The 12,198-nt window shown below is 41.7% G+C and overlaps 1 protein-coding gene across 1 annotated transcript in view; it reads right to left on the bottom strand.

Moving 5' to 3' along the window:
- MUC5AC (mucin 5AC, oligomeric mucus/gel-forming) overlaps nt 1-10,888 on the bottom strand; it is a 60,122-nt gene extending 49,234 nt beyond the window's left edge. Inside the window, exons 1-6 of the mRNA XM_083623855.1 lie at nt 10,774-10,888; nt 6,790-6,915; nt 3,465-3,536; nt 2,588-2,849; nt 2,025-2,139; nt 920-1,010 (exon numbers count right to left, since the gene is read on the bottom strand). Of these exons, the coding sequence (XP_083479981.1) occupies nt 920-1,010; nt 2,025-2,139; nt 2,588-2,849; nt 3,465-3,536; nt 6,790-6,915; nt 10,774-10,846 (739 nt within the window). The 5' untranslated portion in view covers nt 10,847-10,888. The remainder of the gene's footprint in view (nt 1-919; nt 1,011-2,024; nt 2,140-2,587; nt 2,850-3,464; nt 3,537-6,789; nt 6,916-10,773) is intronic.
- Nucleotides 10,889-12,198: the final 1,310 nt, after the last annotated feature.

The raw sequence follows: 12,198 nt of genomic DNA, 5'->3' as shown, positions 1-12,198 counted from the left end.
CCAGATTCTTGTCCCATACCTATGCATTAACAAATTCCAAGTTGTGATTAATCTAACAGCTATAGTTCCTACTAAGGTCACTGAGGTTAAAGTAAAAACACCCACATCTGTCTGCATCATCTTGTTGGCAATCCCAACCAAGATGCCTTCCTGGCCACATCAAACCAGAAGTTGCTCAAGATCCATGGTGAATTCCCTGCTGGATGGGCTGTTATCCTTTAGGACAGATGGGTTGGTGCATAAGACCAAAAACAGAATGTAGGTCTTCCCTCTTTCAAACTTCCATGAAGGAATCCTACCCACGTCTGCCTTGAAAGATCCTGCATCCCAGACTAGCACTATGTAGTGGCATAGGTCAGGGAGACAAGATATAGCCAGGTCAGAAACTTGGAGGAGGATGTTCTCTGCTACATCATTACTCTCCTTGCTTGACACAAACTCAGGAAAGGGCCATAGCTCAGTGGTAGAGCAAGTGTTCTACATAGAGAAGGCCCCATGTTCAATTCCTGGAGTCTCCTGGTAGGACTAGAAGAAACCCATGTCTGAAACCTTAGAGAGCTGACACCAGCCAGCATAGACAGAGCTAAGCTAGATGGACCAATGGTATAAGGCAGCTTCCTATGTTCGTATATTCGAAGTTGGGAGCCCCGTTCCCACATTAAAAAAAAAAATACTCATGTTTTAAAGATGTAATAGACCATTTACAGAATTAGCTACAAAAAGACAGGGAAAACAAAGACTGCAATTTTTGCAAGAGATCACTTCAACAGACGAGCCTTGGTCCTTTTAAAATGCCACACAGCCTTTCACAAGTGTTTGCCAATATAAACATTGCCGTCTTACAAATGAACTTTCAGAAGCAATAACAACAGAACTGCCTGTGTGTGTTGTTGTGTGGGGGGGGGGGTTGTATACTTACTGTTAGAAACAAATTCATTGAAAGTTGAGATTCCATTGAAGTCTCCACAAAGTCCACAAGTCTGATTAGCATATTTCTCATTCAGTTCAAGCTAAAACAAATGGGGGAAGCAAGAGATAAGTATAGTGAAATCACAGAGTGTTGAATATGATGAATAAAAATGAGAGCTGATGGCTGGTTTTGCATGAGAGTGGTGAACAACTGATGTATAGATGAACCCAATATTTACAAGCTGATTGAGCTTGTAAATATTTACTACCTGACTGAGCTAATTTTGAATGGCTCATTTTGATTACTCTCTATTCTTAGAACAGTTTCCCCTTCTTCCTTGAACCCTTCCCCACATCATCTTCCATGTTGGTCTGACAGGCTCCCCAACCCCCTGGAACAGATTTGAGTGGGGGCATGTGGGGCTGAAGAGAGAAGAGGGAAATGAAAAAAAAAGGAAGCACACTCATCACTTCTGTCTGTAGGAGTGTCTGGTTAGTGCAATTCTGCCCCTTCAAGTTTTGATCCAACCCACTGAATTAAGATATTAACATGATGAAACATAATGACCAGACCACCAAAGAAATGATCCAAGAGCTCAAGAGAGCAAAGGGATATACTGAATAATCATTCTGGTTCACAATATCAGGCATGACTTATGAAGTCACTCATGAGTAAACTGAAACAAAAACAAACAAACCCCTTTTAAAAAAAATCTCAAGAGTTATAGCTATCTTTACATTTCACTTTTAAAATAGTATGAATTTAAGTGCGGGATTGTGCTTGTGCTTTTATCTTCTAAACTGTGCGGCTCAAGACCTTTCTCTAAAAGATATGCACTCAGGAATGCTGATTACATGAGAAAAGCGATTAATTTTTAGCAACAGCTTTCATCTTGTTTCCCCCCTCTTTACTAAGAAGAAGGTAATCTTGCATTAGGTAATCTTCGATGCCGAATACAGGCAAATTTGTTTTTTCCTAATTTCAAAACGAAATGGAGGGCATCACATCTAAACTGTAAATACTTTTAATCACCACTTACTTGCTAACAAACACATGATAAATAGTGTCATGGTTGTTCGTTACAAAACAGCATATTGAGCATTCATATTCTTACCAGAAGGCCATCCTCTTGGTTCCACATGATCACCAAGCCTAGCTTGGAAACAATTTTCAGGTAACCTGAGACTGTCTCCATCAAGATTCCCAAGTGGCTGTAGGGCAGCTGGACGCTGGAGATAAAGCAAATTGCAACTGAAGGTGGCAAATAGAAAACCTCTCGTTGACAAAAACCTAATTCATCTTTTTAAGAACATTCATGGCATCCCTTCAATATAAACAGACACATGGGTCAAGCATATGAAACTACCCCATTCTTATATGACTTGAAGACTGATGTGGCCCAGGTCTAACCATGACTATTCTCATGCAAAGACACTTTTCTCTTAACACTTTCACTTATAAATCAGCCTTATTCCAGCACTTTAGGTGCCTGATGATAGGATCGTTGCTCTCTGAAAACACTGGAGCCTGTGAACTACAGCTACAACCAATAAAAGCTGTGGCATTTATAGCCCACCTTGGACTATGCATAGCTGTTTGCTCCTGTACCACACAGCCACTCTGTGTTGTTGGCCCCAATAGCATTAATAAGGTCGTTAGTAAAGTAACTGAACTTACTGTTCTGCATTGACAGTAATGGAGTGTGGCGTCAGTTCAATGGCTGCTCCATCAATTTTTATGATGATATGGCTGATAATGGCAGCATTCTCAACCACAGAGCGCCTTATTTGGATGTTGAAGTCTTCATAATCAGATTTGCAGTGGGAGGAAAAGACGTAGTTGCAGGTGCCAGGGAAATGGTAGATGTCCCCATCAAAGGTCTTGAAATGGAAGTTGCCCCATGTGCTACACACTCTCCCATTGTGAGCAGAGTTTCCGGCTGTGGATTCAAAATAATCTGTAAGGTTCTACCCAAATCCTTCGCTCACCCACCCACCCACCTATCCATTCATCCAAGAATCATCCTCAGTTTATCTTCAAAATCTACATTTCTATAAAATATGGCCACATGGTATTCTTTTATTTGCTCTTGATCTGTTGTTTGATCTTGAAGGGAAGCCCATGGGTTGTTTCCCTTTCCTTTGTTTCTCCCTAGTCCATTTCTAACCGATATGATACTAAGGTTCAGTTTTGCAATCTTCCTTTCTGGAATACAGCTGCTAAAGAACCTATGAAGTAAATGGAATGGAACTTGAATCAGTGGGAGGAATCCAACTTCTTGCTAATGGAATAGTTCCGTCAAGGAAAGCATTTCAGCTTGCCATATGGAATAACCCCCTCTCTTCCACCCCACCTCCCCAACCCCAATTTGGGCACTCTCCCAACTCGCCAGAGCCAATGGCGGTGGGGGAGGACACAGGGGAGATGGGGAAGAGGAGCGGGGGAAGAAGTCCTTGCATAGGGCTGCCACTGATAGGACTCATTTGTTGAAGTTCACCCAGTGAGTGGAAGATTATTGTCTAAAACACAAGAATGTGGTTTGTGGTTCACTTACCTTTCACAGCCAGAGTTGTTCTCATGGGAGGGATGATGGTCACAGGAGGACTACGAGATGGTTTGACAAAAGCTGATGGAAATAAATATGATTACAGCTTGTACCAGCATTTCCATAATGAAATAATAGAGAGATATCTCCAAATCCATTTGATGAATAAAGCTCTAATGCAGCTTCCCCCTGCCTGGCGCTCTCCAGACCTTCTGAACTACAACTTCCATGATCTCTTACTGTTGGCCTTGATGGCTGGGGCAATGAGAGTTCAACTATGATTCTCAATTCCCCCCCCCCCCTTTCTATTCTGGATAGTGTGGCTTTTAAATGCAAATTCTAGTGAGCTATTAAAGGATTCTAAGGTAGAGGCCAAGTGGCTGGTGATGAAATCCTGAGATTTGTCATACTGATAGCCCAATTCTGTGCATAGTTTACCTGAAAGTGATTCCCCAGTGAGTTTACTGAGATTTCTTCTCAAGTAAGTAGGCACAAAATTTCTGCTTAAATTTTTTTTTCTTAACTAAGTGTTCGGATATGCACATAAGGAAAGTATTGGTGTGACACTACCTACCACTTTCTGCAGAAATAAAATGTCAAAAGTGTTCTGTCAGAATTGGCACCAAATACAACTTGTCAAAATAACCAAAATGGTGCCAACTTTACTCATGTAATGAGGCTTTTCTCATGTGGAGCATACGGTAACTTGAATATGATACCAGCCTCTTCCAGGTAAAACTAGTCACATTGTAAATTAATTGCTTTCCCTTTGCTTTGTGAAAGGGCATCAAATACACTGTGAGCAACGTGAGAGGGATTAAATCCTTTCACTGTGTTTGGCTCAAACAAAATGTGATTATGTTTTATGGAATATCTTGTTTCTGAACTTGCATACAAAGAGATTTGCGCTGGATGTATCTAGGCATAACAAACAGCAGGATCTATAATAGCATGGTCTTGGTCTGGATTACATGTAACATGAAGCCATCATATGTTGAATCAGAGTTGTTTGTTTGAATATTCAAAGCTGTAGTCAAACAGATTAAGCATGGTTTGTTTTCTGGTCACAAACTATGGCACACCATGGTTTGTTGTTGGCTTCTCAGCCATGGCTTATTTTAACAAAGGTTTGACATTTTGTCCAAACCCAGCAGCCTTGCTGCTTTACCTTGGTTCATTTGGCCATCCTGCCTGAGACAATTGCCAAGTTACAGAGGCAGAAGGCTAGAAACAAAACATGCTTTGGGAAAATAAACTGTGGCTTGCTTACTTGTCTATAAGATGATATGTTGTGGTTTGTTAACCTAGCCATGGTTTAAAGAAACCATGGTTTAACTGTGTGTGTAATTATAGCCGTTTTGTGTTGCTACACTGAAGTAGGAGTTCATTAAACCTGGTGTGAGAGGAAAGGATATCAGCATTTGAGGGTTTCCCACAGGCATCAGGGTGGCCACTGTGAGAAGAGGATGCTGGACTAGGTGGGCCATTGACCTGATCCAGTAGGTTCTCCTTGTCTTAGCCTCTTTTATCATTTCTGAAATCTCATTATGGGCTAGCCATGATTCAGGAATTACTTCCAGATATTCCTACATCAGTGCTTGCCCCTTTGCAGTAAAAAGATTCTGTTCAACACAAGGGCTATTGCAACATACAAGAAGAGAGGAGGAAATAGCGGATTTCCTCCCTTCCCACTAGAATTTACCAACACTTGTAGTTTATGTGGGACTGAGGTACCAGTCATATGCAGTTTTTTATGTAAGAATTTCTACAGTTTGAAACATAAAGCTTTCTACAGTTCCCCCAGAAAGTCCCTCTTTTGTGTGTTGTTGTTTGTTGTTTGTTTTTGCAAAAATATAAAAGATAATGAGATGCAGAAAAGTTATATAAAAAAATTACTTAGTGCAAGACTTAGCCTGCCTTTAAAAGCAATACAAAACTAACTCCGTGTATCTTGGATGATTCAAAATGTGAATAGTCCTGATCTTTTATAGCTCCTACCATAAATAGAATACAGTATATGAAATGAATACCATAGTTTATTTTAAGAACCACTTTGGTTATCATTTGCATAACTTGTGTCAAAAAAATTTACCTAAGAATTCTTTAATTCTGTTTAACTGGGCAATATCCAAAGTTAGTCATACTCAGAGATGACTCATCAAAATAAATTGATGTAAGTAATTAAGTCCATAAATTTCAGAGGGTCTACTCTGACTTTGTTGGCTATTCCCCATAGTTTGTAGATTGCACAGAGTGTGAAACCCAATTAATGTTAGATTAAGGCAAAGCAAGAGATAATCACCTATTTCTCAGAACAGATAAATTTGTAAATTGCACAAAGTGATAAAAGCCAGTGTTCAACAGCACATTTAACTCTTCCATTGAATTTAAAGGGGCTTTGTATTGTTTTTAACACTCAATTGAAAGCCGCCCAGAGTGGCTGGGGAGACTCAGCCAGATGGGCGTGGTATAAATAATAAATTATTATTGTTATTATATTACAGTGTTTGACTTTGGCTGGGTCATGGGCTGTGTTCCTTTCTGAATCTCTTTAACTTTGTCATTCTTACTTTAGCTAAAAGGGAGCCAGTTTTTAAGCATATTATGTAAAATGGACAATGTGCAATTTATTGTAGAAGCGAAGGTGATCTAGCCGGTGAGCTATGCAAACAGCTTTCTCTAATTATTCAAAAACACAATCTAACATTCTTAGGCATTTCCAAAATGATAAAATTACTATGCAGATATGCCGGACCTGTCCCAGTTGGGAGTGATGCAGTTTAGAACTTCTAAGCACAAAGGGATGTATTTAAATGTCCCACTATCATGGGTGTACCACATGGGTGTACACCCATGCTCACACGTAATATATTTGTGTGCTGCGCAAACACCTATGCAATACAAACATAGTTCTAGATTAGATACCTGCCTCGCATGAGGGTGTTTGCTTGCTCTTTGACTGATGGAAATTAGCATAATCTCAAGATAAACAAAACTTTATCCACTGTACACTATCTAAGAATCAAGCCTTAACACCCTACATGTTCCCAAAGATAACAAATTAATAGCTTGAGGAGCTCAGTTTTCATTTTCAGAGCAAAAAGGAACAGGTGCAACTCAGAGGGGTGTGCAAGCAATCACTTTGTGAGCTAAAGCAGAAAACCTTTAGCTTCAGTATTGCCTCATCTCTGCCTACTAAGAGGTTGGGATGCAAAACTATGTAGGAATTTAAAGCAGAGACCAAGAATATGGGAAAGACGGAAATAATTATGGCTTGGCAATTGCAAGCATATCTGGCTAGCGCTGGAGTCCAAATGAAGTTAGAAACACCTACGGTCATCATGTGTCGGCTGCACAGATGGATAGTCGTAATTTGACTGCTGCTGCTGTTGATCATACTGCTGGTCTTCATACTGGGATTGCTGGTCTTCATACTGGGATTGTTCAACCTGGGTGTTGACTGTGGCAACAGTTAAAACAGTGAGAAAGGGACTGCAACAATTCTGCTAACTAGCAAAAGGCAATGGCACAGGATTTGACCAAACTTTAATTCATTTCTTCATTAAAAATATTTTTGCCTGGCCCATCAACTTAACATCTAACAAGCAAAACTACATACAAAACATCATGGGTGGGGGAACTGGCATCAGCTCAAAATACAATTTTCAAATCATCAACCAGTCTCCTAAAGCCATTCCCTTCCTCTTTCAAAAGCCCAGCTAAACAAAGTTGCTTTTAGCATGCTGTCTGAAACCAAGAATGGAAGGGGCTATGTAAAATTCTCAGGAAAGGGCACTCTGAAGTCTAAGCATCAGTATTTTAAAAGACCTGTCCTATGCTTCAGACCATGGAGGCATATTGTGCATGGGTGTCTCAGCACACAGGCAGGCTCACTTACAAGTAGGCAGGCCCACAGATTTGATCTCATGCTAGCAAAATGAATTTCAATAGAGACAAATGTCAGGTTCTACACTTAGGCAGGAAGAACCAGCTGCACAAATTTAAGATGGGGGACACCTAGCTTGCCAGTAGTACATGCGAAAAGGATCTAGGGGTCTTAGTAGACCACAAGCTTAGCATGAGTCAGCAGTGTGATGCAGCAGTAAAAAAAAGAAAAGAAAAAGACCAATGCTATTCTAGGTTGCATCAACACAAGTATAGTGTCCTGAACAAGAGAAGTAATAGTACTGCTCTGTTCCACCTTGGTCAGACCACACCTGGAGTCTTGTGTCCAGTTCTGGGCATCTCAATTTAAGGAGGATATTGGAAAGCTGAAAGCTATGCAGAGGAGGGCAACCAAGATTAGCAAGGGCCTGGAAACAAAGCCTGATGAGAAATGGTTGAGGGAATTGGGTATGTTTAGCTTGGGAATGAGCAGGCTGAGAGGAAGGATAATAGCCTTCTTCAAGTATCTAAAGAGCTGTCACATGGAAGATTGTTGGGTTGAAATAAGATGGATCAAGCTTGTTTTCCCCTGCTCTGGAAAGTAGGACCTGAACCAATGGCTTCAAGTTACAAGAAAGGAGATTCTGGCTAAACATCAGTAAGAACTTTCTGATAGTAAGAGCTATTCAACAGAAGAACAGACTCCCTCATAAAGTTGTGGATTCTTCTTCATGGGAGGTTTTTAGGCAGAGGTTGGATGGCCATCTGGCAGGGATGCTTTAGTTGAGATTTCTGCATTGCAAGGGGTTGGACTAGATGACCCTCAGGGTTCCTTTCAAGTCTACAGGTCTATGATTCTACGATTATCTGTGGCTTTCCCATTTGTAAAGCATCAGATGCTTTCAGTTGTTAGAGAGTTCACTCCACTGGACAAAGCATGTGCTTTACCACTGAGCTCTGACCCTTCCCAGCAGAAGCAGAGTATCAAGGCAGCAGACCTTTCCCACTCTCCCCCTCACGCCACACAACTGATAGTCTATTCAGATTTGTACTGCATGAACATGGAGGTTCCACTTAATTATTATGGTTAACAACCTGCTCTCCCTGACTGGTTTTCTGCTCTTCTTTCAAAGTCACCTAAGAGATGCCTTCATCTTGCAGCATCAAATTCCATAAATGTGTGTAAAGTGATGAAGGACTTTCTCTTATCTATCCTGAATCAAGTGCTAATCAGTTTTGTTGGGTAACTCCCTGTTCTGGCATGAGAGAGGGAGAAAATACCTCTCTGTGTCCACTTTCTCAACACAATCCATGCTTTTGTCAATCTCTACAATTCACCCTTTAGTTACCTTTCTTTTCTGAAGAAAAAAGCCCCCTTCTTTTCTGAGCTCACGTTTCCTGAGTGGGAAACTGCTCCAACCCATTAATCCCTTGAACTGACCTTGCCCAGTTATTGAGATAAGGTGGCCAGAACTGTGCAGAATTCACGTTCACCCACACTTCCCCTTGTCCCATGCCTAGAAAGCATGAGTATCAGGAGTTTTCCACTTGCCAGACTGCTTTCCCTAGGAAAACCTGCCCTTTCCCACTGAAACAGAGCAATCATCAATTCATGGAAAATCCAGTTGACATTTGCTGTGATTCAGTTGTAAGGAGCGAGTTTCCCCGGAGGAAAGTGGTGGGACAAGATAAGTGTGGATAGGTCCTTCCAAATGCAAGTACACCACAGACTTATATAAAGACACTGGTGTGGATCAAGAGACTTAGTGGAGCAGACCCACTGAATGGGGCTTATATTGGTCCGGAGGAACTTTACCCCATTGATTTGAAAGAGAATAAAGCATGATTAACTTAGTCTGGATCCAGTGGCGTAGCGTGGGTTGTCAGCACCCGGGGCAAGGCAAGTAATTTGCGCCCCCTAACCCGTGGATTTGCGCCCCCTAACCCGTGGATTTGCGCCCCCTAGCCCATGGATTTGCCCTAACCCCAGATGTTGCGCCCGGTGCGGCCCGCCCCCCCTGCACCCCCCACGCTACGCCACTGTCTGGATCTAACCCATTCTGACACATTGCCTATTCTATTTCCAATCCCTTTCATAACAAAACCCTAAGGTGGATTTTGCCCTTCAACTGCTGCAGCATCCTGAGTTGACCAAATCATACCAAAACATGAACCAGTTGAATCAGCCTTGGGCAGCTTCCTCTTCTAGACCACCCGCCTTTAAACCCCCCCCCCCAAAAAAAAAACCCCCCAACAAACTTTCCCTTACTTGCATACAAATCATGTGCAATTCTCCCTGAAACAGCTGTCCTGAATTCTATGCTATTTCTTCAGTATAAATGGGTAGGAGATCTTAAATAAGGCAGATTTGTAATGATAGTGATGTAGTTCATTCCATGTAGCCTACACCAGCTGTCCTGTGGTGAAGTATTCACTGTATTTTCTGATGCCCACATAGAAGATTGTAGCTGTAAGTGGAAACCATCCTGTTTCAATGCACATTTGCAATTGAAGGGGAAGAGAGAGAAGTCATTAACTCAAGAACACTCTCTGTGGATGCACTGCTGAGGAAATAACTGGCTCTGGGCTTGGCTGGTTTAGTTTTCAAATAGCTATGTATTGTGCTATTTTCAGAACCTAGAGTTTGCATCCATTTTTGCTCTAGGCTCAGAAAGAAAATGTGAATGGAACTGGTTGACTCTTGAAATTGTTCTCCATCGAAGATGCTGATAGAAGGAAAGAAGCTTTCAAACCTGTGTTTCCCTTAAAAGTATTGTCTCATTTTCGCAGAGCATTTTAGTTCCATGGATCACAATGGTATGTCCCTTATTTCAGAATACTTTGATTCCATGGAAGGCCACAGAAAAATGCTCCACCGGCACAAAGTCCTATTCTGGTACCCCTTTCTGTATGGCTGATCTCAAACATAACTGGATTTAAACTGGAACTCAGTTCATCAAAGTCAGCAAGAGTTTTGCTACTGACTTCAAAAGGCTTAATGATGCAGTCATATGGTTTTGCAAAGAATATATACAATTCTCTCTTTGTCTTATTAACCTACCAGGTTTCCTCCTTTCAACAATCACATTTTACAAACCTCATTTGTGCTAGCAAAAATCAATCAGTGTCTGAGCATAAAAGATGAAACCAATTTTTAATGGCTTTTATACTGAGGCTGATCTACTTACTGATCATGGCCTATTGATCTACCAAACGACTGCCTCAGGGCACTGGGGCAGTTAATTTTGTATCCCTGAAACCTGAGCATATTGTCTTTAGAACGGTGATAGGAAAATAGAGGGCAAATATATTTAAAGTCCTGATTAGATTTAATGAGGCAAAGCAAACAAAATCACTGTAAAGTCCTTCGGACCATGGAGAAAGCAGGCACTAGCTGTTGCCCAGGGAATGAAGTTCTGTTAAAATTTCCTACCTTTTTGGCATGTTAAGGCGATCACTAGCATTGGTATCCATAGTGGTATCCTTGCCCCCCTGCCTGTCCCCATCTTGGCTGGGATTCGGCAACAGGTACCGAACGACAGGCTTCTGAGGAGGCACCTGTCTTTTGATGACTCTTATATAGCAGGAGTGTGGACTTTGGCTCAGTTCCCAGATTGTTTCACAAGTTTCCTAAGAGGTGGGGCTTCAGAGATTTTTAGCAGGTGCATAGGTAAATAGATGATGCTTCCCCCCTTTTTTTTTTACTCTGTCAGGGGCTGGCCAAGTGTATTTGCATCTGGGGAGGAGTATTAATTTTAAGGGACTTTTTTTTTCCTGTGAAGGAACTCAGGAGGAACAAGCAGTGGAGAACATCCTTCCCTTGAGGCTAATTTTCATTAAAACATTTTTGGAAGACCTGTAAAACAAATGTAATTTTGGAATCCTTAGAGGAAAGTGGTTGACTTACAGTGTGTGTGTGTGTGTGTGTGAAAAAATTGTTCTAGGACATATCTCATGATTGCGGCTCGCATAATTTCAGAAGAGCTTTTGTGTTGATTGCTGTGTTTGCTGGGAATGGCATGATAACTCAAAATTACATGAAGATTAGCAGCCCGAAACTTATTTACTTATTTGCACAATTTTTGGACTACCTTTTCCATCTAGTCAGGAGTGAGTGCTAAAACTAACATTCATTGAAATAGATCATATTAAATAAAAATAAAAACAGAATAAAAATCAAAGCCAGGGCTGGCCCAGGACATTTTGCCGCTCCAGCCCAAACTGAAAATGCTGAATCCACCTCTTACTCCACAGCCACCATTATTCCAAGAGAATAAAAGGAGCCAGAGAGCCAGTGTGGTGTAGTGGTTAAGAGTGGTAGTCTCGTAATCTGGGGAACCGGGTTCGCGTCTCCGCTCCTCCACATGCAGCTGCTGGGTGACCTTGGGCCAGTCACACTTCTCTGAAGTCTCTCAGCCCCACTCACCTCACAGAGTGTTTGTTGTGGGGGAGGAAGGGAAAGGAGAATGTTAGCCGCTTTGAGACTCCTTAAAGGCGGGATATCAAATCCAAACTCTTCTTCTTCTTCAGAGAAAAGCAGGTGGTAGGTGGGTGGGCAGTGGGTGAGTGGTAGTGGATGCACGGTGGCAGCACCCATCCCAGCTGTCTGGAACCTGCCACCCTGGGGTTATGGCCTCAACACACCTCATAGCCACACAGCCCTGATCAAACTGCTTCATAGCAATAGCCAGACAACATAGGCCACACTGAAAACCAGTAGAGATTAATGAATGGCATTGTCTTTTTAAAAGAAGTATTGAGTTTATGGTAAAACATTACAGTATTTGGGAAAATGCCCATTTCAAGCTCCACAAGTTGAAGGGTAACAGTCTGCAGTAGGGAGCCCCCTGGACTCGTG

Source organism: Podarcis filfolensis (assembly GCF_964270895.1).
Source record: "Podarcis filfolensis genome assembly, chromosome: 1".
Classification (NCBI taxonomy): Eukaryota; Metazoa; Chordata; class Lepidosauria; order Squamata; family Lacertidae; genus Podarcis; species Podarcis filfolensis.
This window is presented reverse-complemented; position numbering and strand designations above follow the sequence as displayed.